This window comes from Malus domestica, chromosome 11 (assembly GCF_042453785.1).
Source record: "Malus domestica chromosome 11, GDT2T_hap1".
Classification (NCBI taxonomy): Eukaryota; Viridiplantae; Streptophyta; class Magnoliopsida; order Rosales; family Rosaceae; genus Malus; species Malus domestica.
Window position 1 is genome coordinate 39,138,222 of NC_091671.1, and position 26,298 is coordinate 39,164,519.

At 39.3% G+C, this 26,298-nt stretch overlaps 4 protein-coding genes across 5 annotated transcripts; 2 read left to right on the forward strand and 2 right to left on the reverse strand.

The window, feature by feature from the left end:
* Positions 1-54: 54 nt before the first annotated feature.
* LOC103449034 (CSC1-like protein At4g02900) lies at positions 55-5,024 on the forward strand. Its single transcript, XM_008388309.3, has 11 exons — positions 55-641; positions 1,546-1,695; positions 1,918-2,053; positions 2,186-2,287; positions 2,436-2,555; positions 2,651-2,731; positions 2,845-3,185; positions 3,294-3,539; positions 3,671-3,995; positions 4,084-4,317; positions 4,524-5,024. Exons 1-11 carry the CDS (start codon positions 328-330, stop codon positions 4,746-4,748), a joined length of 2,274 nt encoding a protein of 757 aa, XP_008386531.1. The 5' UTR covers positions 55-327; the 3' UTR covers positions 4,749-5,024.
* Positions 5,025-5,576: 552 nt separating this feature from the next.
* Positions 5,577-9,067, forward strand: LOC103449035 (isoamylase 2, chloroplastic-like). Its single transcript, XM_008388310.4, has 2 exons — positions 5,577-5,747; positions 6,250-9,067. Exon 2 carries the CDS (start codon positions 6,298-6,300, stop codon positions 8,908-8,910), a length of 2,613 nt encoding a protein of 870 aa, XP_008386532.1. The 5' UTR covers positions 5,577-5,747; positions 6,250-6,297; the 3' UTR covers positions 8,911-9,067.
* Positions 9,068-9,319: 252 nt separating this feature from the next.
* Positions 9,320-11,652, reverse strand: LOC103449037 (protein PALE CRESS, chloroplastic-like). 2 transcript variants are annotated; one of them, XM_008388311.4, is made up of 7 exons: positions 11,357-11,652; positions 11,076-11,143; positions 10,746-10,940; positions 10,503-10,589; positions 10,155-10,205; positions 9,749-9,928; positions 9,320-9,633 (listed from the first exon to the last, which is right to left on the reverse strand). In XM_008388311.4, exons 1-7 carry the CDS (start codon positions 11,472-11,474, stop codon positions 9,400-9,402), a joined length of 933 nt encoding a protein of 310 aa, XP_008386533.1. In that variant the 5' UTR covers positions 11,475-11,652; the 3' UTR covers positions 9,320-9,399. The 2 variants fall into 2 exon arrangements, with proteins under 2 accessions (XP_008386533.1, XP_070664415.1); XM_070808314.1 differs by lacking the exon at positions 11,357-11,652 and adding an exon at positions 11,208-11,278 and having other exon boundaries at positions 11,076-11,151.
* A 1,216-nt stretch (positions 11,653-12,868) lies between these two features.
* On the reverse strand, positions 12,869-20,641 carry LOC103449038 (mediator of RNA polymerase II transcription subunit 33B-like). The gene is made up of 12 exons (XM_008388312.4): positions 20,127-20,641; positions 19,375-19,485; positions 18,219-18,566; positions 17,675-17,994; positions 17,478-17,569; positions 16,996-17,353; positions 16,442-16,652; positions 16,012-16,126; positions 15,759-15,920; positions 14,979-15,639; positions 14,664-14,870; positions 12,869-14,393 (listed from the first exon to the last, which is right to left on the reverse strand). The coding sequence occupies exons 1-12, from the start codon at positions 20,411-20,413 to the stop codon at positions 13,273-13,275; spliced, it is 3,993 nt and encodes a 1,330-aa protein (XP_008386534.2). The 5' UTR covers positions 20,414-20,641; the 3' UTR covers positions 12,869-13,272.
* Positions 20,642-26,298: the final 5,657 nt, after the last annotated feature.

The following is a 26,298-nucleotide window of genomic DNA, read 5'->3' on the forward strand; positions in this document are numbered from 1 at the left end:
AAGGGTAGATCGGTCAAAGAACAAATTCAAATATCCCCTGCCAACGTTCAGAAGCGTGAGTCCAGCGAGGCCAAACACGCCTCCGAGCTTGTTGGCGCCATCCAACCGCTCTCTCTCTCTTCTGCCACCCATTTCCAAACATTTCCACCCAAAAAATCCCAAAATTTCACAATTCTCAGCCCAAATTTCGAGTCTCCACCCGTAATCTCACCACCAACCACCGTCGCCGTCACGGAATCCGAAAAGCTTTCGTCTTTCTGACTAGAAAGGCCGTTCGTTCGTGATCCCTTAACCTGTAACTTCCGCTGTGTCAAATAATTCATAAAAATGGCGAATTTTCAAGATATTATGATGTCAGCAGCCATCAACATTCTGTCTGCATTCGGATTTCTGGTGGCGTTTGGTCTGCTGCGGCTGCAGCCGTTCAACGACAGAGTCTACTTTCCGAAATGGTACCTCAAGGGGATGAGGGGAAGCCCCACGAGCTCCGGCGCCACCGTCAGGAAATTCGTCAATCTGGACGCCAAAACCTACTTCAAGTTCCTCAATTGGATGCCTGCCGCGCTGCGGATGCCCGAACCGGAGCTCATTGATCACGCCGGCCTTGATTCCGCCGCTTACATTCGGATTTATGTGCTCGGGTAGCCAACTTCCTTCATGCTTTTGCAAATTTAAATTTTTTGAGCTAATTACGATATACGTCTTTGAGATTTGGGGTCACTTTCAAAGAGGGACCCAAAATGTCAATTTTGTAGGGTCACTAAAGTATTAACGATTCAAATCATTTTTGTGTCTGACCGAAATTGAACGAGACAAAAAGAGTTGGTATGAGGCACCTGTTATGTAGACGTGCATGGAGGCCTAGATGGTTAGATACGACGCCGTTCTAATTACTCAACAGTTTAATACTTTAAGGTCGTAATGTGAGAAATTGTACGGAGGGGAAGATGTCTAGACACAAGAGGTTTGAATTGTTGACGGTTCAAATAATTAGAGCTCATTTGAATGTGTGTTTTGAAATGACTGAAAGCGTTTTTGGTGAAAATATTTGTAGAATCAATCATTAGTAAATATGCAAGTAAATCCTGAAAAAGTGCTTCTTGAAAGAAGCGCATAACTGGTGTTTCTTGCAAAAAGCACTTAAAGTGCTTTTGAAACCCAAAAATATTTTTTCTAAAAGCGCTTTCATTCATTTTAAAAGCACATCCAAACGAGCCCTTAGTAATGTAAGGAAACTGCAATGGCATATCCCTTGAAATTGACCTCGAACCTAAGGTGTATTTTGCAATTAGCTCTCTTTAGTTCGTTGTATGTCATAGAATTACCGAATCCCATTTGAAATTCAACGTGTCGTGAGAGGAAAATCGCCTATTATTTTGAAGTTAGACCTCTTCCAACTGTTAAGAGAGGTACCGCTAGAGTAAGAGCTAGTTCGTTCAGAACACATCGTGTTAAAACACTCGGAGTGCACATAACATGTTACATGTTTTCGAAACTCTTGCTAATTAACTCAGTAAATGACTTAATGATACTCATTTCACACAGCTTGAAGATATTCGTCCCCATAACCGCGCTTGCGCTTGGTGTTTTGGTGCCTGTCAATTATATGAGCAATACGCTGGAAAGGAGCCGTGAAGTAGTATTCAGCGACATTGATAAACTCTCAATATCCAATATTCCTTCTGGATCTCCCAAGTAAGTTTTTCATCTCCATTTCCATTTCCCCATGTTTTCTTCTTCTTTGTGAGAGGTACCCTACAGACGTCGTGGTCTCAGACCCAAGTTTTTTTTGTATCGTAGACAGGAGTGACAAGAGATGATCTTAATACTTAGTGCTACCATAGTTTTTCTGCCCTCAAAAGTTCATTACTTTTATACAATCCAAATCTGAGTTCTCTTTTGTTTTCGGTCTTATAGGTTTTTCGCACATCTCGTGATGTCTTATGTATTTACCTTTTGGACATGCTTTGTTTTATACCATGAGTACAAGACAGTGGCTACTAAACGGCTTCAATTTTTAGCATCTGAAAAGCGTCGTCCTGATCAGTTCACGGTGAGGCATCCCCATGGTGGTCTGTTTAGTTTTTTCAGTTATCTGTTTTTATACTTTGAGGAATCTGTTTACTCATAGCTGGGTTAGTTTTTTAGTTTGTAATTGTTTACGTTAACTCTACGTCCCTAACAGGTTCTTGTGAGGAATGTACCCCCAGATCCTGATGAATCAGTCAGTGAGCATATCGAACATTTCTTCTGTGTAAACCATCCCGGTCACTATCTTACGCATCAAGTAAGCGAGTTGCTGAACTTGGTTAGTTTTACTAGTTTGATCTGCGAAGGAATCAGCATATATATACTACTGAAAAACAAATTTAAAGAACATATATTAAACTATAAACCGACATTGAAATCAATTGTGTTACTTTAAATGCTTGTAGGTTGTATACAATGCAAATAAACTTGCACAGGTGGTCGACAAGAAGAAGAGTACGAAAAATTGGCTTGTGTACTACCAAAACAAGTTTGAGAGAAATCCCAAGACAAAGCCTACTACAAAGGTTTCTTTCTTTGCGTAACTTGATTTTTATGTTCTTGTGAGAGTCATTTGTTAATGTTTTGATTCCGTTGAGTTCGTCATCTCATATCCCATTAGACAGGTTTCTTGGGCCTATGGGGAGATAGAGTCGACGCGATTGATTACTACAATGATACGATCAAGAAATTGGTCGAAGAAGTGAGTATTTTTAAGGAGCATGTTTTCTTTCTTGTCACACAATGATATGTTGGACAGTCTGTGTTTGTTTCGTTCGTGCGTTCTAGATGCATAATAATGTAGATTTCATGCAGGAAAAGCAAGAACGAGAAAAGGTTATAAGTGATCCTGATGCCATAATGCCTGCAGCATTTGTTTCATTCAAAACGCGATGGGGAGCAGCTGTGTGTGCTCAAACTCAGCAGTCACGTAATCCTACCATCTGGTTGACGGAGTGGGCTCCTGAGCCACGCGACATCTATTGGAATAACCTTGCAATTCCATACGTTGAACTCAACGTGCGAAAATTGCTCATGGGTGTTGCCTTTTTCTTCCTTACTTTCTTCTTCATGATTCCAATTGCGTTCGTCCAATCTTTAGCTAACATCGAGGGGATTCAGAAGGCCCTTCCTTTCTTGAAGCCACTACTTCAGATGTGTGTCCCTGTTTCATTCTATTAGTATTGATTTCTTGTATGTGGTTTTAACTAATACAAAAAGGTTTTAAATCCTATCCCTTCTTTTCGTTTGTTTTTCTCTTGCAGAAGTTCTGTCAAGTCTGTTGTCCAAGGGTTTCTTCCAGGAATTGCATTGAAGATATTTCTCGCTATACTTCCCATGATTCTTATGCTTATGTCAAAGATTGAGGGCTTAACATCACTCTCACATCTGGATAGGAGATCTGCAGCGAAGTATCATTTGTTCATACTTATCAATGTGTTCCTAGGAAGCATTGTTACTGGAACGGCACTTCAGCAGCTTGAGAAACTTATGAACGAGCCCTCAACCGAGTAATGTCATAATTTTCCACAACTTAGTAGTAATGTTGGCATTGGCATTTGTGTGTACAGACTTGAAATTTTCAAACTTTCTTAATCAATGATGGGATAATATGACAGGAAATGTACGATTGCTTTTGCAGGTTCACAAAAACTGTTGGGAGGTCCATCCCAATGAAAGGTACATTCTTCATCACTTATGTCATGGTTGATGGTTGGAGTGGAATCGCTGCAGAAATCCTCAGATTGGTGCCGTTAATTTTGTTTCACCTCAAGAACACATTTCTGGTTAAGACAGAACAAGATCGGGAGCAGGCAACTGATCCCGGTTCCTTGAATTTCGCTACAAACGAACCTAGGACACAATTATATTTTCTGCTGGGTCTTGTTTATTCTGTTGTCACACCTATACTACTTCCTTTCATTCTCATATTCTTCGCTTTCGCCTACGTGGTTTATCGTCATCAGGTATGCTATCTAATACCAGCATTATGCCATTAGTAAATGCAGATTAGCTCATTGTTAGGTGGCTCTAATGGTTCCTTTTTGCTGCCAGATTATTAATGTCTATGACCAGAAATATGAGAGTGGCGCGGCCTTCTGGCCACAGGTGCATCTTCGTGTAATTATCGGTCTAATCATAGCACAAGTTCTACTAATGGGGTTGTTTAGCACATTAGGCGTTGCGAAATCAACATTCATTCTCATCCCGCAACCTATTTTGACACTCTGGTTCCATAGAGTCTGCAAGGGGCGATTCGAATCAGCATTCCTAAAATTCCCACTACAGGTAATTAGGTTGAAGTTCCCGGTACAAAGTTTTGTTAGTTATGTATAGAATGCCATTACCATAACGGCACATTTCTTGAGTTCTCATGCGTTTACTAACACACACGGAGTCATAAAAATGTGCGGCTCTCGCATTCTGAATGCCGTTACTATACCGTATTCTTAGCAATACCATATTCTCAATGTGCTTGGTTTGGCAACAAACAGGAGGCAATGGTGAAGGATACGGTCGAGCGTGCAACGGAACCAAACCTGAATCTGTTGAACTATCTGAAGGACGCTTACGTGCATCCCGTTTTCAAGGGAGGGCAGATGCAGAATCACGAAGTAGACGTTGACGAGGAGGAGAGCAGTCCTCTTGTTGTTACAAAGAGAACGTCTCAAATGGGAAGTAAACACGAGTCCGATGCCGGTCCTGAAATTCGCAGTTAGTTTTTCTTTCCGGCAGACACATCTTTTAGGTTCAAAGCCCTTCTCTCTTGTAAATGCACGAGGATCATGGACTTTATAGTGTTCATTCTGTGGATAATAGGGGGAGATTGCAGACATATTAGAAAGTCAATGTAGCAATGGAGCCTAATCTGTATGTTTAAACATGATTATTTTTTATTTACCAGCAATTCACCGTGTGATATGGAAGAAATTCTTAAATGTAACCGAGCGTATACATAAAAGTTTCAATTCACATTAAATTATTATTGTGGTTAACATTTGCTTTCATAATTACTCATTAAACTAATCGGGCTTGCTGGTTTAGTACGTATTCTTGGACTCTAGTTTGAGACCCCATAATTTTTCTTCTGATAATATTATATTCGAGAGAGGAGCCGTTTTAGAATTTTCTTTTCTCATACAGGCGACCAGATGGGGTGAGATCTGTGCTTAAAATATAATTATCGTTGAAACTATTGATATACAAATTTGTGAAAATATTGACTATACAGGGTGTTGCTCGGGTGGGATGGAAATAAGATAATGAACACTCATTTTTTTATAATCAATAAAATTTGTAAGACAAGTTGTGTGACACGTCAACACAAAACAGAATTTTTGACAAAATTGTGACAGAATGACCATAGTAATTTGACTACATTCATCGATGTTCAATTACGGGAACTATCGAGTCGTTCAATTTATGGACCATTTGTGATTAAAACCCCTTAAAAATATTATTAATCATAACAAAGTTTGAAGTTTAGCAAAATCGGACGGTCGAGCATTTTCGTAAGAACAGTTCAAGTCACTCTCACCCATCTCGATCTCGATCATCTTTGCTGCGTTGTGCGGCACATAAAATCCTGACAACTTTTCAGAGAACGAAATCCCAACAACTCTCTGCTTCTCTTTCTCTCTCTCTCTCTCTCTCTCTCTCTCTCTCTCTCTCCTGCTGTTTCTGCATTAGTCTGATTCTAACTGAGCAGGTCCAATGATGTAAGTTCGTATCTCCCTCTTTGTTGTCACCAAATCTCTCATTTTGTTAATGCTTATGATCTTCTGTCTAGTTGCTTACCTGCTGATGCATTTGATTTTTTTTTTTTATCAATTTTAGTTTTTAAACTTGAATTATGAACAACCCATCTGGATTTTTGTTGTTGTTTATACTCGAATTATGAGCAACCCATCTTAGATTTTCTCAGATTTGAAACTGGGTTCAACTTATTTTCTTGATTCATATAGTTTTTGATCATTTGTGACAACTCCCATGGATCCTGTTCTTTCTTTGATTTGATGGGTTTATGATGTGTATCTGTGTTGTCATTGCAATTGTATGTTGCAGCATGAAAAATTTGGAAATTATATGCTTCTTTATCGAATGCCGGTGATTGAAGAAGTTTGTTCATGAGATGATGATTTTCTAGGATCCAAATATATTAGGGAGATGTGGAAAATTTGTTTGTTTTTAACGAAAATTAATTTGCTTTCTCTTGAACAGAATGCCTCTGGACATTTGAGTAGGAGACCTTCGTGTTTGCGCTCTAGGATGGCAACTCTTCCGCTGTCAATCGCCATGCAGGCCTCCTGTTGTTTGAATTGTGGAACCACTGAATTGTCTAAGCTGACTGCTGCAAATCGTTATAGACACAGGCACAATGGTCTGCGTGGTTCTGTAAAACTGGGTATAGAGAGAAATCTAGTTTTCGGAGAAGTTGTGCAGAACTTCAAGGAAACGCCTCTAAGGGACCGTGACTTGAAAGTGTATGCTACATCCCGAGTTTCTGTTGAGCCAATGGAGCAAAGAGTCTACACCAGTACTGAAACTGAAGAAGCAGGCAAGGTATCAACTTATCGATTTAGAACAGAAACTGGGGATATGGTAAAAGTTTTTGTTAGAATGAAGAATGCCAAATGCATTGTGAATATTGAAGTTTCATCGTTGCACCTGTCTAGTAATGATAGATTACTGGTACTGAGTTGGGGAATTTATAGATCTGATTCATCTAGTTTCATGCCTTCGAATTTCAGAAGTTCGACCCCAGCTGACAGAACCACCACCCTTGAAACTCCATTCACTGAGACTTGTTCCGGCAGGTTTACTCTCGAATTGGAGTTTGAGGCTAAACAAATCCCCTTCTACCTCTCGTTTATTTTGAAATCCCCCGCAGATGCTGATTCGAGTGACTTGGACATAAGAAGTCATAGGAAGACAAATTTCTGTTTCCCGGTTGGTTTTGGTCGAGGCTATCCCGCTCCATTGGGTCTCTCTTTTTCTAATGATGGTTCCATGAACTTTGCCATCTTTTCAAGAAATGCAGAAAGTGTAGTTTTATGCTTGTATGGTGAGACCACAGCTGAAAAACCTGTGTTGGAGCTCGATCTAGATCCATATGTTAATCGATCAGGTGACATCTGGCATGCGTCATTTGAAAGTGGATGGGATTTTGTGAGCTATGGTTATAGATTTGATGAAGGGAATGTCTTGCTGGATCCATACGCTAAGATCATTTCGAGATCTGTTCCTCATGGGACAGGGTTGAAGTATCTTGGAAGGCTATGTGAGGAACCTGCTTTCAACTGGGCTGGTGACGTTCGACCTGACTTAGCAATGGAAAAACTTGTGGTTTATCGGTTGAACGTGACACGTTTTACAGAGCATAAGTCTAGTAATCTACCAACCAATATAGCAGGCACTTTTTCGGGTTTGACAGAGAAGTTGGAGCATTTAAAACACCTGGGTGTGAATGCAGTTTTATTAGAGCCTATTTTCCCATTTGACGAGCAAAAGGGTCCATATTTCCCTATCCATTTCTTTTCACCTATGAATTGGTTTGGACCTTCTAGAGGGCCTGTATCAGCTGTCAATTCTATGAAAGACATGGTGAAAAAATTTCATGCCGACGGAATAGAGGTCCTACTGGAAGTTGTTTTCACCCATACCGCTGAGGGTGAAGCTCTGCAAGGAATCGATATCTCATCTTATTATCACATAAACGGGGTTGCGGATTTGAAAGCCAGAAATGCTTTGAATTGTAACTATCCTGTTGTGCAACAAATGGTATTGGATAGTCTTCGATACTGGGTGACTGAGTTTCACGTTGATGGCTTTTGTTTTATAAATGCATCATCTCTGATGCGAGGGTCTAAAGGTGAATACTTATCTCGCCCACCTTTGGTCGAAGCAATTGCTTTTGATCCGCTACTCTCGAAGACCAAGATCATTGCAGACCGCTGGGATCCTCATGGCTCGGTACCAAAAGAAACTCGCTTTCCTCATTGGAAGAGATGGGCAGAAGTGAATTCGAAATTCTCTAAAGATGTGAGGAACTTTTTGAGGGGTGAGGGCCTTCTTAGTGACCTTGCTACACGGCTCTGTGGGAACGGGGACATCTTCTCGGATGGACGAGGGCCAGCATTCGCTTTCAACTTTATTTCCCGGAATTCCGGACTTCCTCTCGTGGACCTTGTTAGTTTCAGTGGTGTTAAGTTAGCTTCAGAGCTGAGTTGGAATTGCGGGGAAGAAGGGCCTACAGATAAAACTGCTGTACTTGAAAGGCGACTTAAACAAATTCGTAATTTTCTCTTTATCTTGTTTGTTTCACTCGGCGTTCCTGTTCTTAACATGGGAGATGAGTGTGGACAATCTACAGGCGGTTCCCCTGCATACAGTGACAGAAAAGCTTTCGATTGGAACGCACTGGGAACAGGTTTTGCTACTCAAACCACACAATTCATTGCGTTTTTAAGTTCGTTTAGGATAAGGCGGAGCGACCTACTTCAGGAGAGGAACTTCTTGAAAGAAGAAAACATAGACTGGTACGGGAGTGATCAATCTTCTCCAAAATGGGAAGATCCGTCCTGCAAATTCCTTGCCATGAAGCTGAAACCAGACGAAGAGGAAGCGACCGAACCAGGAGATGTTTCTCCCCCTATATGGGGTGACTTGTTTGTTGCCTTCAGTGCAGCAGCTCGTTCAGAGACTGTCATTCTGCCTCCGCCTCCGGAAGGTATGGGATGGTTCCGTTTGGTCGACACGGCTCTTCCATTTCCAGGTTTTTTCTCAACCGACGGCGAGCCAGTTCCGGAACAAATGGCGGGTTTGTTTGCGTACCAAATGAAGTCTCACAGTTGTGCTCTGTTTGAAGCCAGATGCTTGTAGCTTTATTAGTTAATCCATATAATTACTTTGTTGGTTAACTTTTAATAGGATACTTGGACAATAAGACATTGCAGTGCAGTAAAGTAGCACATAAGTCACTGCTGTAAATTCCATGTAAATTTTTGTTTAAAGCAATAAAGTAATTTTTATTGAATAATCTTTGATCTTTTGAAAACAACCACCACCAAACTTTATCTCACTAAATGGGGTCGACTGTATAAATCCTAGAACGTTTTGCGCCAAGTCTTCTGTTAGCTCTAAGTACTTTATATCTGTTCTTAGTCTCTTTTCGAGTCTTCCTACTCTTTCTCTACCCATTATGCCCTGACCCTCCGTCTCAAAGTCACACTTTTTAACCGGAGTATTTGTAGGTCTTCCGTTCATGTGTCCAATCTTTGGTCTTTTGAAGTTAAAGAGAAACCCTTTACTCCTTTAGCAAGGAAAAAGAAAAGGCTACAAAAACTACAAAAAACAAGGAACACAATTTTGCTACCACTGCAAATTAATGGCCAGGTCTAGTATCGATTCTACCAAGCGTATGGCACGCTGCTTTTCCTGCTGCTTCAACCTACTTGCAATGGCTTCAGGATCAAGCCCTTGTGCATTTTGTACCTCAATTTGCTCCGCCCGAATCTCTTGTAGCAATGCATTGACCTCCCTGACAAAGTCTACCCTCAGAAGAGCATCATCAGCTTCAACTGGTAGCCGGAGTGGTCCTTCATGCTGATCGAGAAGAAATATGACCGAATTAAGAAGTCAGAAAGGATAAACTTGACTTATAAATAGTTACAAATCATGACTTCCAACATAAATCTCAATCTGCATATTCCCAACATACCTTATCGATGTCAAATCCTGCTGGAACAAGAATGCTAAAGGGATCCTCCCGGGGGAAAGTTTCAATCATGCGCTTTTTGCATTCCTTCAGCCACCCTTCACCGTCAAAGCCATCATGCATATTCAAAAGATCATTGAGCAGTCTCATGGCAGGAGTAGCCTCCCGTTTCAGAATCTCAGCCTAAAGAAGAATACGAAAATTTTACACAAGGATTTAGGGGGTATCAAGGCTAATCTAAACTAATTTTGTAAGATGTTCTCATATGAAACCATTGAGTAATAGCAAAAGCTTAAATTCTCCCACTGGTTATGAAATCAAAGTATAAATAGGTTGACAGCGGGTTCCAAAATGCTAAAATGAACAATTTCATGGCTAGAACTTAGAATAGGATGAGAGCAGCTCGTACCTCGACCCTTCTGTATAGCAAATCAAGACTTCTAATAACATCCTTTTCATCCTGTAAAAAGGTCATAAATACCCAAAACCAATAAGCTGGAGAGAGAGAGAGAGAGAGAGACAGTGACGACGAAAATGTGATAGGTTATGTATAACATTAGACTGATCCAATCAACTTAATAGGTTGAGTTTGTTGATCTGGAGCAATCAGTAACCGCGGCCAGTTTGTAGACGGCAGCTACTGACTTTCTGGTTGCAAAACTTCATTTCTATATCTCTAAATCAGTTTCCTTAACAATCATTTTTTACCAAGCTAAATCAGTTTCTTTAGGAAATTGTTATAGTCTCATCAACTCACATCACGTCGAGCGAGGTCAAGGCGATTCCATATGACCATCAAAACAAGTTCAGTCAGTTCCCCTTTCTCAGCAGCTTCCTCAATTTTCTGCATATAAATCATGAACCTCAATTAAGTACAAGTACAAAAACAAAATGCAATAAAGCAAACATAAGAAACTGAAGGCAAGCCATCACAGGTGAAAACTGAATGTCTTCCTAAAGACTAAGACCAATTTTAGCACAACGGGTTTTCTGATATCACCTCTTCCACTTCTTCAGCAGCTCTGATAAAGCTCGAAATCAGCTTCCGAGCATTTCGGACATCTTCTTCGGGATAATCCTTCAATCTCATGCCAATCTCCCTATACTCTTCAACCTTTCTTTCCTCCTCTTCGTCCTCCTCTTGACGCCTTCGATGCAGCTCCCTTGTTTTCTCCCTTTGCTGAGCTTGCCATTCCTAATTCAGAAAAAAAAAAAAAAGCTTACTTCCACTTCCAACATGAGTAAAATACAAAACTTTACACATATAATTACAGAAAAACTTGAAATTTGAGTACCCATTTGGACAAATTAAAGGAAAAAGGACACTCACATCGTCGTAGTACTCTTTGGGAAGACCTTCAAGTACTGGTTCTTCCTTTTTCATGCTCCTCCTCAAAACTGCCACCAAAAACCCAGAAAAAAGCATACAAATTCAGAAAAGAACAAGTTCAACACTGCCATAAAAAACCCAGAAAAAAGCATCAAAATTCAGAGAGAAAATGTTCAAAGCTCCAACAAAAAACCCAGAAAGCATACAAACTTATTAGAAATAAGAAGTTTAAATTTGAAAAATCAAGTGACGTGAGAGTGCTGAAAGGTTGTGCTATGCACCTGAAACATGTTTTGGCTTCAACCGAGAGGGCCAGAGCCTTGCATGCGAGGAAGATGACGATGGCGTCTGTGAGAGTGGCAGCGCCGCGCACGTTAGCGGGAACCCCCTCGCTTCCATTTTCTCTTGTTTTCACTTGCTGAGTGTTTAACTGGGCGAGACAGCGAATCGTCGTATATTTACGATTAGTTTTCGTAAGCGAATGTTTGTGTTTAATTTAAATAAAAATATTTAAAATAATTTCTAATCATAATGAATTGATAAAATTGACAGATATCTGAAATCCTCACAAAGGAATCCGACGAAGATCCTTATTCGTGTTTACCAACTTTATGTTGGAAGCTCACGACAGGGGAGAGATTTGAGATAATATTAAAAATAGGCAGTGAGATTTCAATTTTCCCACAGTAATTTTTAAGGTTTTGAAATTTTTTCAATTTACAGATTTTAAATATTTAAATGTCTGTTAAATTGATAAGTTTTTTAGTCAATTTGATGCAAATGTGATTTACATGTTACTGTAATTACCAATTTCATGATCATCGTGTCATCGGTTTGATGAGTATTCAAATAATTCATTAGACATGAGGTGTAAATTCATACAATTTCAAAACTTTAGGGGTAACGTGAGATATTTAAAATCTCATGGTCTGTTTTGAAAATTACCCCAACCATGAAGGGTGTGAAATGTATTATTCTTTTTTCCATTTTTTTATGGGATGTGCTATTCACACACCTCTTTTTACTTCTCACACACCCTTTGTTAATTTTTGCACTTTGATCTTCTTTAATTCAGTCAATCCAATGGCCGCAAATTAAAAGGGTGTGTATGAAATTAAAAGGAGTATGTGGATAGCACACCCCTTTTTTATAAGATAAAAAAAGTGATCAGTTATTTTTGCTGCTAATCAATCGTCTATTTGGTTTAGTAATTTTCTTCATTTATTACTCGTAGATTATAACTTTGATCAACTTGATAATAGGATTGTAGAAAATTCTTTTTATAATTCCGTTTCATCGTTTCAAAAGAAAACTCGCAAGTAAGATAAAAGTGGGTGAAATAATTTCTGTGTCGTATTATTAACACTTCAAAATCATCATCATCATGTACCGCTTCTTCTCATAGTTGATTTATTTGGTTATTTTTTTGCTTGAGAGATGAGTGTTAAATGTTGTTTTATTTTCTATTTTTGAAGAAAAAAAACATTTGACTATTTCAAGTAATCAAAATGTTGAGCACAAAAACTCTTTATTATTCAAAAGAAAGAGTCGTGCAGTTTACTTGAATGAGCTATATTTCTCCAAAAACCACAACAAGGAATATCGTACAAGCAAAAAAGTTCTAAAAAACGCTAAGCACAAACCGGACAACGAGCAGGAGCCTAAGCGAGTTCTTTTATTTTTATTAAATTTATATGTAACAATAAAAACATATAAATAAGTTACTATTTATACAGTTATACTTAAAATATATAGTATTTTCACACACACACACTTGTATTTGAGAACATAAATGCAAAATAGAAGGATTTATAAATCATAAAGTGCTACAATGTTGATTGAATACATAAAATGAATAATGTACTATAAGTTATTTTACAAGAAAGAAAGTACACACTTATTTTACAAGATAGAATATTATATTCAAACCCTTAACCAAAAAAAAATCAAATAAATAAAAACGCCTAGGCCGCCTATGCTGCCGCCTAGAGACTTCACTGATTTCCTAAACGCCTAGCCCCTAATTGGGGTGCTCGGCCTCCACCTAGTGCCTAGGCCGCTTTCTCAAACAGTGCATACAAGACATACATGTCCGTTAGTCGTCTCTTCACTGAGAAAAACTTCTCTGCAACGGACAGCAGCATCCCCGTTGTAAGTAAGTTTTCCTCTGACGGACTCCTCCGTGCCTTGGCAACATTCAGACCTCACATTCAAGTACTAGTTCAGCTGCTGCGCCCATGGCCTCAACGCCACCGAGTCCCAGAAGGGCCAGAGCCAATTCCTCCTCATTCCACTGTCGAAGTCCCTTGCTCAGCATCTTCAATATTTCCACATCAACTTCCAGTACCCACTTTTGCGTGCATGCCACCATCAAGCTCACAAATCCAGCTACATAGGCTCGCCACATAGCCCAATCACAACCCAGTGATATTTTCCCGTCGAGTGCGCTTGCAATAAATCCCAAATGCCGCCCGAGAATCTTTGGTCGCCGCTTTGATGATGGTGATGCCGAGTCCACACCCCAAGCAAATGTCCCACAAAGCACTGCAAAGTAGGCAAGGGCATAACCACCCAACATGGCAACCATGCCACCAGATTCTTTGCCTTCCTGATCCAAACCACGGGTCGATATAAACCAAGAAGGCAAAGTTTCTCTGATCAAAGACTGAACTAAACTCGATCCGCCAGATATCCAAACTAAGGTGGCCCCAAGTGTAGCTGCAATCCTGACACGTGCCATTGCGGCAGCAAGAGAAACCTGTCCAAACCTCATCCCGTGCTTGGTCTTCCTCAATTTCTCCGCCCTCTCTCTGGGTAACCCGCAATTTGCGATATCTCTAACAGAATACATTAGAAGAGAGAGCACCTCTTCTGTCAGGAACATTACATCTCTGACAGATCGATGCACACGCAAGTATAGAATTCCGGGGGCAACAGGAGAAATCCCACCAGAGAAATGGGAACCAAAGCCATGACCAAGGAGGGCACCCACACTGCCGTTGCTGTAAGCACGAGAGGAGCTTAGCCCGAGAGTAGATGTAAAGCAGCTCTTAAGAAGCTGGACCACAGCATCGCTGTTGTGGTGGAAGACAGTTTGAGAAGCAGAAAAAACCAGGTAGTCACTCCAGCGCTTTACCTTCTGGGCCCACAATGAGGCTACGATCGGATTGCATGGCCATGGGCAACCAGCAGCTAAGGAGTTCAGGGCTGGTCCAATCAGGGTGAGGGCACGTTCAGAGGCTCTATCAAGTTTATAAGTTATTGTGAGACTTATGAGAGCAGCAAATGGTAAGGGAAGCATAGCTGGGGCGCTCCCACCTGCAAGCAATAAATTGAAGGCCTAACAGTGTTAACATGACAACTATTAGAAGTTTACAGCATAAACTCAAAGCTCCAATTTCACTAGTCTAAAATTTGTTGGTCAATTCAAATATCGACAGAACACATTCACTTTAGATCATGAGTGACGGCTGAAAGAAGTTGGCTCGAACTTCAGAGGCAATATGTCATGATTTTTCATATTACAACAATATAAGACATCTTGAAAAACAAAAAAGTTATTTCACAAAGTTGAATATAAGGACATACCAACTGTGAGGCTAGGCACATCAACACCAGTGGCAGCTAGAATTTTCTTTATCTGCTGCTCAACAAGTAATAAATTTGCAGCAGGGCTTGGCCAATCAGTTCCATTCATACAAGCTGGCTTCCATATTCCCCGTGTTACTTCAGCTGAAAAATAGCTTACCATGGTTCCCAAAGTTGCTGGAAGATAATCGGCAAGATCTTTCAGTCCTGAGATGAAGCATGCAATGAAGTTAACAAACCTTAACTCCGCATCTTTCTCAAAGGGGAGCTTTCAGTTCTGCTTTTCTATCAATGCATAAAGGGGATTCAACAAACCTGTAGCCAGTTCACGGGGAGAGAGTCTTCCATGGGCACATGCAGTAAGAGCAGCATCAAGGACAAATGGAGTTGCTTCAAGGATATCCCATGCCGGTACCTTGAGTCTAATAGTGGACTCATCAGTTCCCGATGCAGATGAATTACTACTACCTGAAGTTGCTGGAGTCAAGGGCTGACTACTTCTATTTATTTTTCTAAACATCAGGGTCAGGAGTGTATCAACAATCTGATGAACGGGAGTCCCAGGTACAAGCCCAGATAGGGTAGAGCAAATACACTTTTGATGTTGCTGGTACCAGAGTTTCAGTTTCGGAAAGAAATCCAGGGTAATGGTACCTGAAGGGAAGGTGATAAATTTTGAAACTCTTCTGCTTTTTATTCGATCCATGGCTGAATTACCAAAGGATGCTAATCGACAGTTTCGCAGCAACAAGAGGTATTCTGGACCACTTTGGCTTCCCACAGTTGGGTAGTCACCCATTATGTGTTCCAGAGGCGGATGATCAAATCTCCACAACCTCAATAGAAGTGTAAAAGCATTTGAGAACACCGCATGACATGAGAGTTCGTCCCCTGTTGTAGGTGTCCATGAGATATTGGGAACGCTTGAGCCAAAAACTTCGCAAATAGGCATCAATGCAGCTGCAAGTAGTGGAACCTAGAAGTGAATGACAAATAACGTTAGTTTTAGGAAAGCATGAAGGCCTAGGGAAAATTTCATTTCATAACACAAAGACCTTTTTCAATCTTATCTATTTCAACAAGGGATCCACATACCAATCCCAATAAGGAGAAAATCTGTACAGTATCTATAGATGATGCGCCAACCAGAAGGACATTAAAGAATGAAGCATAGCCGATCAAATGGCTATCACTCCCTGAGTAATCTGCAGGAACTGGAGGTGACAGCAATTTTATAATAAAAAGACAGGTGTGCTCCTGCGAAGGACAAAGAATTGAATAAGACTAACATGCAGTAGAGGCCAGCAGGAAGGAGTAAGGGAAGGAGAAGAGAGAAAGAGAGAGCCACCTGTATATTCCATCCACGAACAAGAGAAGCCCCGCAAAGAATGGTAGCAGTAGATATCTTCTCTTCATCTGAACCATTGACTGCAATCTCATATATTTTCTCGATCTCTGCTAAGCTTCCATCAAACCATGAGCTTAAATTCAGTTGCCATACCACTGGGTAAATTTACAAAATAGAGCATCTGATATACCTGGCTTCAGGAAAAAGAAGGGGGGTACCTAAAGATATGTTCTAGTCATTATTTGGTACCTAAAGATATGAGCTAAACAGCGCTACAAACTCAAAAATCATGGACCCAAAATAGATGATTCCCACTTGGAATTCATGTTTATGTAGTGTGACTATCACTGCCTATCAATCGCAGCCCTACTTACTTTGTTATGGCTAAACATACAAACAGACAAATTGTAGCAATGATACTATAGCATACCTAGAAGCTGGAGTGGCAACTAAAGCATTTGCCAGTGATGGAGTTAGAGGTGACCCCTTCATTATTGAAGACCAAGCAGGCACTTGGCCTGGAACATTGCGTAGCACTTGGTTGCTGCGTACACTCACATAGCCTGGCCAAAAATATGCTGATGTATCTAGGATATTCCGCGCAATACAAGCTTCAACAATCAGATGCCGCAAGTTTCCCACTGCAAGTGCAAAATATTAGGATAGTTCAAGGAAATATAGATAAAAAGTATCAAGCCCCCATAAAAGAATTAAGGAAAGCATGAATGCGAGATAACCATGATGGGAAGAAACATAAACAGGACCAAAAGGAAAACTATAGATGTTAAAACAGAACAAAACCCTCTGAAGAATAAGAAAGGAAAACACAATTGATCCTGAAAGCAGAATTAGACAAAAACATAATAATAATGGTAGACAAATGAAAGGTCTTAAACACCAAATCGAGAGCTATCTTATACCTTCTCAATAAAAAACTCCATCATACATCAAATTGCTGGGCTGAAGGAAAAATTAGTTTCTTACCACAATTTATTGGCATTTCGTTCACACTAATAGATTCGTGGTATCCATTACTGACTGTAAGGCCGGATCTGAACATTATAGCCTTAGCTGCAGCTTGATTTGCCACTGAACAAACAGACTGAGGTGGAGTCAACAAGGTCTCATAATCACCCAATCGCTGTAAGGAGGTAATTAAATCTCTGCGGCGCTTTCCAGGAGCTTGTTCCTTCCTTTGGTTAGTATGATCCCCTTCCATTTCCTCCATCAATTCAGCTTCCTCTTCTTCAATAATATTAGTAACCGCAAGTGTTGTAATACACAACAGCATGCATAAGCAGGTATCAAGACGAGGGACAGGTCCTTCTCTAGGATCCCTTTCCTATAAAACCAATCAAGAGGGAAAAGGGGATAAAAGGTCAATTGGACTAACACTTTTGAGGAATTTTTCTGTGCAATCAATCATTAGATATGGAAATTTCCAAATTGTTCGCATCAATTCTTACCCTTTGAACAAGCCGAAGAGCTGAAATCCATAAACCTAAAAATGCATTGTGCCATGTGGTGGCATTAACTGCCTGCAGAGCCTTCACTAAACCTGCAAGGTTAACTCAGATCAATATTCCTGGCTAGGAGTACTAGAATCTTATCAACTCTAGGTATGTACGATAGAAGAATTTAAATACAAAAAGTCGGCCCACACCAGTAAGGGATTCGACGGCACTAATTTCAGCTACTTCTGATCCATCCATAGCATCTTCAAGATACAGATCAATGGGAAGCCAAAAAGCAGATGAACTCACTCCGTGAGACTGACAGGCTGAAGACATTAAAGACCCAGAAGACAAGACAGCATGAAATTCTTGTTGTGAAATTGTTTTGCATTCCCGAGTCAGAAGTCGACGGCTATCAGATGTCAGCTGTAGAAGACCCTCTGGAGTTATATGTTTCATAGTCCTCAAAGCTGACGAGTTTGCCGCAAGCACTTGCAGTTTCTGAACGAAACCTCCCCAGTGCGATGGCCTGAAAAGAAGAGGTGATATGTTTGGTATCTTCACCAATGATGCTTTTCAGACTCTAATATGAGATTTTAAACTAGTCAAATTGCATCACACCAGCACTTGGCCAAACTGCTGTTTTCCCCCTTCTCCCCCACAAGCATGGTGTGACTAACAGAAAGATGCCCACTAACCAAAAAAGTAAATGGATATATTTAAAAAAAGAAAAGTAAAGGTTAAGATCCTTACATATTTCGACGGGCCAAGTACAAAATCCTTGAAGTTACTTTGTTTTGCAGAAACTCCACAATTATGTCAATAGCCATTGCAGTATTTGCTTTCTGCAAACCTTCATTTTGCTCACTTCTCTTCTCATTAAAGCAACCGTGACCATCTATTTCCATATCTTGTGGCCTGGTCGGCCATCTAGGCTTCTTATCTGGGGTAAGTTCCAGCAAACCTTCGTCATCTAGGGATGCATCAAGTAACTGCCATATGATTGAAAAGACAAACTCAACAATAAGAACTCCAGGTTCAGACACTTGAAGGCCATACTGCTGGGAAAGATGTAGAGCATCATCAATGGATTTTATGATCCTGCAATCGCATCAAAAGATATTATTAGAAATTATCATACAAGCATGAGACAGCAAAATGAAGAAATTACTGAGTTGACATAGATGGTGTTGAAAGGCTTTGGTTGGTTTGGTTGGTATTAGTTATAAAATTAACTTCTCTAAGATGAGCTGTTTCTTTAAATGGGGGACATGGGGGAAATGGAAAGGCAAAGGAGGCAAAAAAGTTCATCAGTAAAGAGCATTTCTTCAACAGAGGGTCAGGGAATCAGAAAGCACGAGACAGAAAAACCCAAAGAAATTACAAAGTAGACGTATATGCTGTTGAAACTTGAAAGACTTCGATTGGTTTATGACATTAAATTATACAAATAACTTCTCTATGAGTCATTGTTTCTTTCAAAGGGGCACTTGGGGGAAATGAAAAGGAAAAAGGGGCAAAAGAGTTCATCAATAAGGAGAATTTCTTTAACAGAGGAAAGGGGGGATCTGAACACCTTTGTGTAAACTGTCATGTTTAAACGAAAAATTAAATTCTTGAACTCTTATTAACTATTGAGAAACCAAATAAAATACGCAATTTGCATTCCTATGTATTGGCAGGATTGGTAGCACCTAAGAGCGCATACAAGCTAAAAAATCAAGGAAAAACAACTAAGCACAATATCTCATTGTCAAGGACTTTTTTGTCTCCTGAAATGAAGCCATGAATTAAGATTTTGTTGTCAAGAACTTTTGCAATAATGGCACATGGTAAAACAAAATACAAGTTCAAGGAAGGCTTATTGGGAAATAATATTATACAACAAAAAGAGAAATTTGAAACTTACTTCTGACTATTTGGTCCACTCAATTGAGAAGCAAATAAAAATGTATGTCTTTTAAGAAGTTCCATGTAGAGCCTATATGCTGCAGGGTGAAGCTGTCGATTTGGAACAACCCTGTATAAAACAAGACGACAATAAACGTAAGTTTTAACCAGTAAAAGTACATTTTAATAACAACAGCTGATTAAGCATAATTCTAAAGGAGATCATCCATCACACAAGACGGCACATGCATGAATTTTCGTCGACCAACACCAGCTCAGTCAAGAAACTACAGGCATGAAGACCTTAACTGCCTAAATAATTATTCATTCAACAATATCTTTCTGAACCATTTTCAAAGCATCGTCCGCCATATGATGATGCATAATTCAGCCACAAACTACCAACTATAATGCCACAAAGCCCCAGAATTTCATTTGAACTTGTACAAAGACTATAACTTTACAAGTAACTCAGACATTTCGCAAAAGCCGATCCCCTAGTGCCATATAGTCAGGTTAACCAATTCGCAAAATTTACCCGGCACGCGCATTTTAGTAACCATTCAAACCGAACAACCACACAGTCGAACATCGAAACGAATCAGATATTTCACCTACAACAATCAACCTCCCACAAAATCGTAAATTGTAAATACTTCACAATCTCAGATTCTCGCTCTCCTATAAACAACATACTAAAAATAGTAACTTTAACCCAAAAATTGTAATTCGGTATATCAAAACGAATGTAATGAGGGAGTGAGAGAGTACTTGGTAGAGAGAAGGGAAAGGACGAGCATGGGAGGGACGATCTTGACCGTCAGGGCCTTCTCGAGGAACTTCCACGTGATGGGCACGTGATTGGCCCAGCATATGTGGGAGACGAGGAGGTGCGCGAGCTCGACGGAGGGCAGGGAGACGGAGGCGGAGGTGAGGCTGGAGCTGAGCTGGACCGCCCAGAGGAGCGGGTCACTGTTCTTGTCCTGCGCGGACTTGGTCAGCTGGAGCACCGAGTCCCACAGCTGACTCTGCGGCGGCTGCTGTACGAACACGGCCATCGTCGTCGTCGTCGTCGTCGTCGTCGTAGTCGTAGGAGGAAATTAGGGTTGCATTAGAGAGAGAGAGAGAGAGAATCGGAGGAACTTTTGCTTTATTGGATTAGAATATATTCCGACTTCGAATTTGTGTATGATTTGGAGAGTGAGGGAGGAGTACAGAAGGCGCGGTTGAAGTCAGTTTTGGAGGCGGGTATTACATTTTTCTCCGTTGACTTGACTGGTAAAATCGTCCGTGACGTGCATTTCTAAAAAGGTAGGGGTCTACTATTCACCAATCTACTTTTCGGCCTTTCATATTTTTTTAATTTCCGATTGTCGAATTAATGAATTGAAGAATATTAAAGAAAAGAAGTTAATAAAAGGTAAATGAGAAGTAAAAAGAAGTATGTAGATATCACACCTCAAAAGGGTGATGCTACCACTGTCCACACTCCATTTTTACATCTCTCATACCTTATTAATTTTCGATCGTCGAATTGAAGAAGATCAATGATAAAAAATTAACAAAAATGTGAATAGCACTCTCCAAATTGAAAAAGGGCACTTCATCGTGCAGCTAAGTTGATTAGAGCGATGTCTCTTTTTCGTAATTTAAGAGTATAGGGTATGTTTGTGCTAGTCTTCTGTGTATGTTAAAATAGAATATCGCTCGGATAAAAATAATGTAAGATTATATTGTTTATGTGTATGTATCACTTGAATCTGCGGTCTCATCTTGTAATATTGTAGTTTGACGATCAAATACTTGATAACCCTCCATTTTAGATATCATTTCATTTCTACAAAAGGGATATTGTGCAATCTTCGTATTTTTATTTTTAAGTATAAAAAGGTTGGAGTGCACGATAAGATTTTGGAATGACGATAACACCACCCTTATTGAATTGTTAATTAAATGACTAAACGATTTTCCATTTGATTGAGATTTTTTATATTATTTTTAGAAACAATGATTATTAACAAATTTACTCAAAAATGACGATTTTGATTATCATATGACATTGCAAAATTGGAAGAACAAGAGAAAAGCAAGAAAAAGAAGATAAATATATTGTGGTAACCAAGTTTACTAGTGTGCACAATAATTTTATTTTTTAAAACATAGAAATTTAGATTTCAGAATAATATTTATTTTTAGAATATCAATAACAACATTCTTATTAAAATTTTAATTGAAAAATCAAACGAATCTAATCTAATTGAGTTATTTTATTTTATTTTTAGAAGTAATGATTATTTTTAGAATTTACTAGATAATGACAGTTTCGATTATCATATGACATTGCAAAATTGAAACGATAAGTAAAAAAAGAAGAAGAAAGATAAGATAAAACTAGAAGGGCAAATTTAATTCCCCTAGCTCTGGTTGTCGGCCAAAGTTAAAGCATATGTGGTCTTTCAAAAAAAATAAAATAAAAGTTAAAGCATATGTGTTTACTTAATTTCGTTGTTATTTCGTTGTATGCCATTGCCTCTACATTTTGTCTTGGGATTACTATTTGCTTAAACTTTCACCCTTAATTGACAAGTGACTCGGTAATGAAAAGGTATAGTTGAAAAAGTTGGACTAAAAATAAAATAATGACTGGGGCTCCGACCACATGAAAGTATTATATTACGATTAACTTTTTAAATTGGTCCTTGGATTTTTATAATTTTGGTCTCTAAATTTTATTTAACGTAGAGCATCAGAATTTTGACTTAATAAGAAGAGAAACTTTGTTAAAATTGTCCTAGACATTTCTCAAATCGAACGAGAGTAGCATGGGATGAAACAAAGCAAAATACTTGCATCTCCTTTCGAAGCCTATAGTATATTGTCAAGGACAATTCTCAAATGGAACGCGAGTAACATGAGAGGACCATGTATATCACTATTATAATGTTTGAGAAATTTTATTTGAACTCAATTATCTTATCTTTACACCTAATTAAAAAAATTTGTCTACCAAACTTCCAAATTCACCCTTAAATAAATAAAAATGAAGAAACAATTTTATAAACCCAAACGCAAACAACAAAAATTTCTCTCTCTCTCTCTCTCTACACCCATTTTATTTAATCCGGTGAACCTAAACTTAACACCGGCAACCCTCTCCAAAACCGTCAACACCCACCATCCCCTTACACTCTTTTTTTTTCTATTGTTATTATATGATGAAGAAAGTACCTTCTTTTTGTTTTTTCATTTGATTGGGTTATTTTTACAAGCACATGTTGGGTGGTGTTTTATTGTTTTTGAGCGGAAATTTACAATTCTTTTTTTTTTCTTGTTAGATCTCTGTTTTTTTCTCTAACCGTTAAAAGTTTATATCGTTTTCAATTTGGTTTAATGTTCAACAAATGGGTGCTGGAGTAAAAATGCACAGAAGCCTTGCGGCTATGGGGGTTTGACTATTTTTTTTTTCACTAAAATCCAATGTGTATAACTTATCGAAATTAAAAGAAAGCAAAGATGTAAGCCAGGAATTCAAGAGATAAGAGGAGACATATGAAGAATATTAGAGAGGGATCGTGGTTGTTGATGATGTCGGAGAAGAGTTGCCATCCTTAGGGTTGGGTTCACCGGATTAAATAAAAAAGGTGTACAGAGATTATTGTTGTTTGTGTTTTAGGGGTATAAAATTAATTTTTAATTTTTATTTATTCAAGGACATGTTTGGAAGTTTGGTAGACAAATTTATTTAGTTAGGTTTAGAGATAAAAAAAGCTGGGTTCAAATAAAATTTCTCATAATGTTTCTATTTTTAACGTATATTTTAAGTTGTGACTATAATTTTCAACCCAAAATTGCAAAAAAAATAAAAATAATAATTACGTTTTTTGAGAGGAAATTACCCTCTTTTTTGTAGCGAAATGAAAAATAATAATCATATGTAATGTCTTTTCAACCTGCAGAGCCCATGTCTTTTTTGGAAGGAATCCTCTACGGATTCCCTCCACCAAATATATCCAATCATCTAATTCGGGTCTTTGAAATTTAATTAAACGGCTAAAGTTATTATAACTTTTAAATGAGTCCCCTGTTTGTAGCCGTTGGATTAAATTTCAAGGGCTCGGATTAATTGATTTGGTGAATTTGGTGGAAGGGATCCAGAGAGGATCCATTTTCGTCTTTTCTCACCCAGAAACTAATCTGAAAGCTTAGTACCCTCCATTCTTTGCATCTTCCATCTTCCCCCTCATTCCCTGCGACTTCCTTCCTTCCTTTCCTTTGTTTTCCTCTTTCCATCTTTCGCACTGCTTGTGAGAACCCACTAGGGAAATTCCAACCTGCTTCATTACCTCTTCCCCCTGGCGCTCCCTCTTCTACTATTCTCCACTTCTCTCACCTGTTTCTTTTCCCTCCCTCTTGTCTCCCTTCTCTCTCCCATTTATTTTCCCTCCTTGATGGCTGACTTTGCTCCATCTCTCCAAAGGTGATGGCCTACCCCATCTCTTCTTAGATGTGGTGAGCCTCAGTCCACGAATGTCGGTATTTGTGGGCTCGAGAAACGTTCCAATTTAGGAATTTGTTTTCCTCTCTTTTGGTTATCCTCTAATTTCTCCCTATTCCTTGTTATTGTGTTCCAGATTTTCATTAGACCCAAATGAACCTCAAATCCCTAACCCATACTACAATTTCAACCCTCAAAACTATTTGTTGTCGTCAATTGCCTGCTTTCAATTGAGAAGTCCAACCGAGCTCCTATGTCAGATGCCACCCTGAAAGCAAATCATTGCTCATTCAGGTGAAGGTGTGCGAAACCAAGAGATTGGTTTTGGAGTGGAGCTTTGCCTTGCCTCCTTTATTGGTTTTGAATTCATGTCTACTCTGTCGGCGTTGGAACTATATTCTTGCATGTCCCAATGCAGTTGATATAGATGTGAGGTTTGGCTGCTCATTTCGGTTTGAAGGTTAATTGGTGATACTTTTCAATTTTATTTGGGCTATTTTGATGGTGTATGTTTGGGGTTTAGCTTTGTTTATTACTTGGGTCTTTTAATAGTCTGTATATGGCAAGATGTAGGGATGAATAAGTGTTTTTTGTGGTGCGGACTTGACGGTGTGGGTTGTCAACCGTTATTGGTTTCCAGAAAACTGTGGCAAGTCATTCGTCACCTAGGCTAGAGTTTCTTTACTAGCCACCTTTGGATCTCTTTTTGGGTCAAAGCTCGTTTATGTTTTTTCCATTTGTGTAATATTTTGTATTTGCTACAATGAAACCATTACACATGCTTTGTTTTCATAAGTGACATCTTATTTCTCTATGCCAGTCCTTTTTAGCGCTCGTAAGCTATAATTTGTTTGTTTCAGGCTTCGCTTAATGAATATTCTCTATTGTTGATGCACAAAACCGGAAGGTCTTAGAACAACAAAAATCCGACCGTGAATCTACAAGAAAGTAAAGAATACAAGATGTATCGTGGTTCACCCCAATGTTTGGGCTACGTCCACACTGATATTGATATTGTTTCACTCTGAATGGCGAATATACGAGAAGGCTAGAGGCAATGTGCTCTCTAGCCTATTTTCTGTGTTTGCCCTCTCTGAGATGTTTTCTCTCTTCCCATGGCCTAAACCTTGACCTCTTCTAATGAGAAGAGTGAGGAATCCTTTTATAGAATAAGGGCTCCTCACTTATTACATATTTGCCCATTCATTTATTACATAATTACATTTGAGTCTCCCGAGTATTTATACGAGGGCTAAATACGGAGGCCCTAAATATGGTACAAACAATAGTCCCCTAAGTCTTCAGTCAATATAATATGTTGGTTGGAGACTTAAAATTCAGTCTATGTGTGGGCCGAAGTAACTAGATGTTGTCTAAAACTGATACTCGATATGAGGCGTTGCTCAATGTGAAATGATGCTCAACTAAAAGTAGCACATGTTGCGAGGCTGTTTGGCTTGTGGCTTATGTTGCTTTGGTTGGCTCGGCTTGTGGCGTTGAAGGTGAGAGAGTCCCTTTTATAAAATAAGGGCTCACTCCTTAATACATAAATGATGGGCTAGAGTTGATGCTCGCAGCGAGGTGGTTGCTCAGCAGGCAGCGATGCTCTCTAATGATGGTGAAGAAGTCTCTTTTATAGAATAAGGGTTTGTTCCTCAATACATAAGTGATGGGTTAGGAGTGATGCTCGCGGCGAGGCGGTTGCTCAGCTGGCGTCGATGCTCTCTAATGAAGGTGAAGGAGTCCCTTTTATAGAATAAGGGTTCGCTCCTTAATACATAAGTGATGGGCTAAGAGTCTCTCTTTAATGAAGGTGATGGAGTCCTTTTTATAAAATAAGGGTTCGTTCCTCAATACATGAATAATGGGTGTTTTCTAATGAAAGTGAGGGAGTCCCTTTTATAGAATAAGGGTTCGCTCATCAGTACATAAATAATGGGCTAAGTCCCCCAAGTATTTTTCATGAGGCCCAGTTGCGGAAACCCAATATATGGTACATAGTGTAGTCCCATAAGTCTTCAATCAATAAAGTTTGCTGGCTGGAGACTTCAAATTCAATCCATGTATGGGCCGAAGTGGCAGTTGTTTGGAGGCGGTCTTTGTATACCATGCACTAAAGCTTTGTAGGTGAAACTTTGAAAGTGAAGTTTTATAGGTAAGGCCTTGAAAGTGAAGCTTTAAAGCTGGAGCTTTTGTAAATGAAGCTTTGAAGTCGGAGCTTTGTAAATGAAGCTTTGAAGTCGGAGCTTTGTAAATGAAGCTTTCGAAGCTGGAGCTTTTGTAAATGAAGCTTTCAAAGCTGGAGCTTTTGTAAATGAAGCTTTCGAAGTTGGAGCTCTGTAAATGAAGCTTTCGAAGCTAGAACTATGTAAATGAAGCTTTCGAAGCTGGAGCTCTCGAAGCTGGAGCTCTATAAATGAAGCTTTCGAAGCTAGAGCTCTGTAAATG

Coding starts and splice junctions, on each gene's coding strand:
- LOC103449037 (XM_008388311.4), bottom strand. CDS start 11,474: ATGGAAGCGAGGGGGTTCCCGCTAACGTGCGCGGCGCTGCCACTCTCA. Junction 10,941..11,075: donor CCAAAGAGTACTACGACGAT/GTGAGTGTCCTT, acceptor TTTCTGAATTAG/GAATGGCAAGCTCAGCAAAG. Junction 10,206..10,502: donor TTGACCTCGCTCGACGTGAT/GTGAGTTGATGA, acceptor ACCTTTTTACAG/GATGAAAAGGATGTTATTAG.
- LOC103449034 (XM_008388309.3), top strand. CDS start 328: ATGGCGAATTTTCAAGATATTATGATGTCAGCAGCCATCAACATTCTG. Junction 2,054..2,185: donor GTCGTCCTGATCAGTTCACG/GTGAGGCATCCC, acceptor CGTCCCTAACAG/GTTCTTGTGAGGAATGTACC. Junction 3,996..4,083: donor ACGTGGTTTATCGTCATCAG/GTATGCTATCTA, acceptor TTTTGCTGCCAG/ATTATTAATGTCTATGACCA.
- LOC103449038 (XM_008388312.4), bottom strand. CDS start 20,413: ATGGCCGTGTTCGTACAGCAGCCGCCGCAGAGTCAGCTGTGGGACTCG. Junction 18,567..19,374: donor AGTGGACCAAATAGTCAGAA/GTAAGTTTCAAA, acceptor ATGCGATTGCAG/GATCATAAAATCCATTGATG. Junction 17,995..18,218: donor TACTTGGCCCGTCGAAATAT/GTAAGGATCTTA, acceptor TCTTCTTTTCAG/GCCATCGCACTGGGGAGGTT.
- LOC103449035 (XM_008388310.4), top strand. CDS start 6,298: ATGGCAACTCTTCCGCTGTCAATCGCCATGCAGGCCTCCTGTTGTTTG.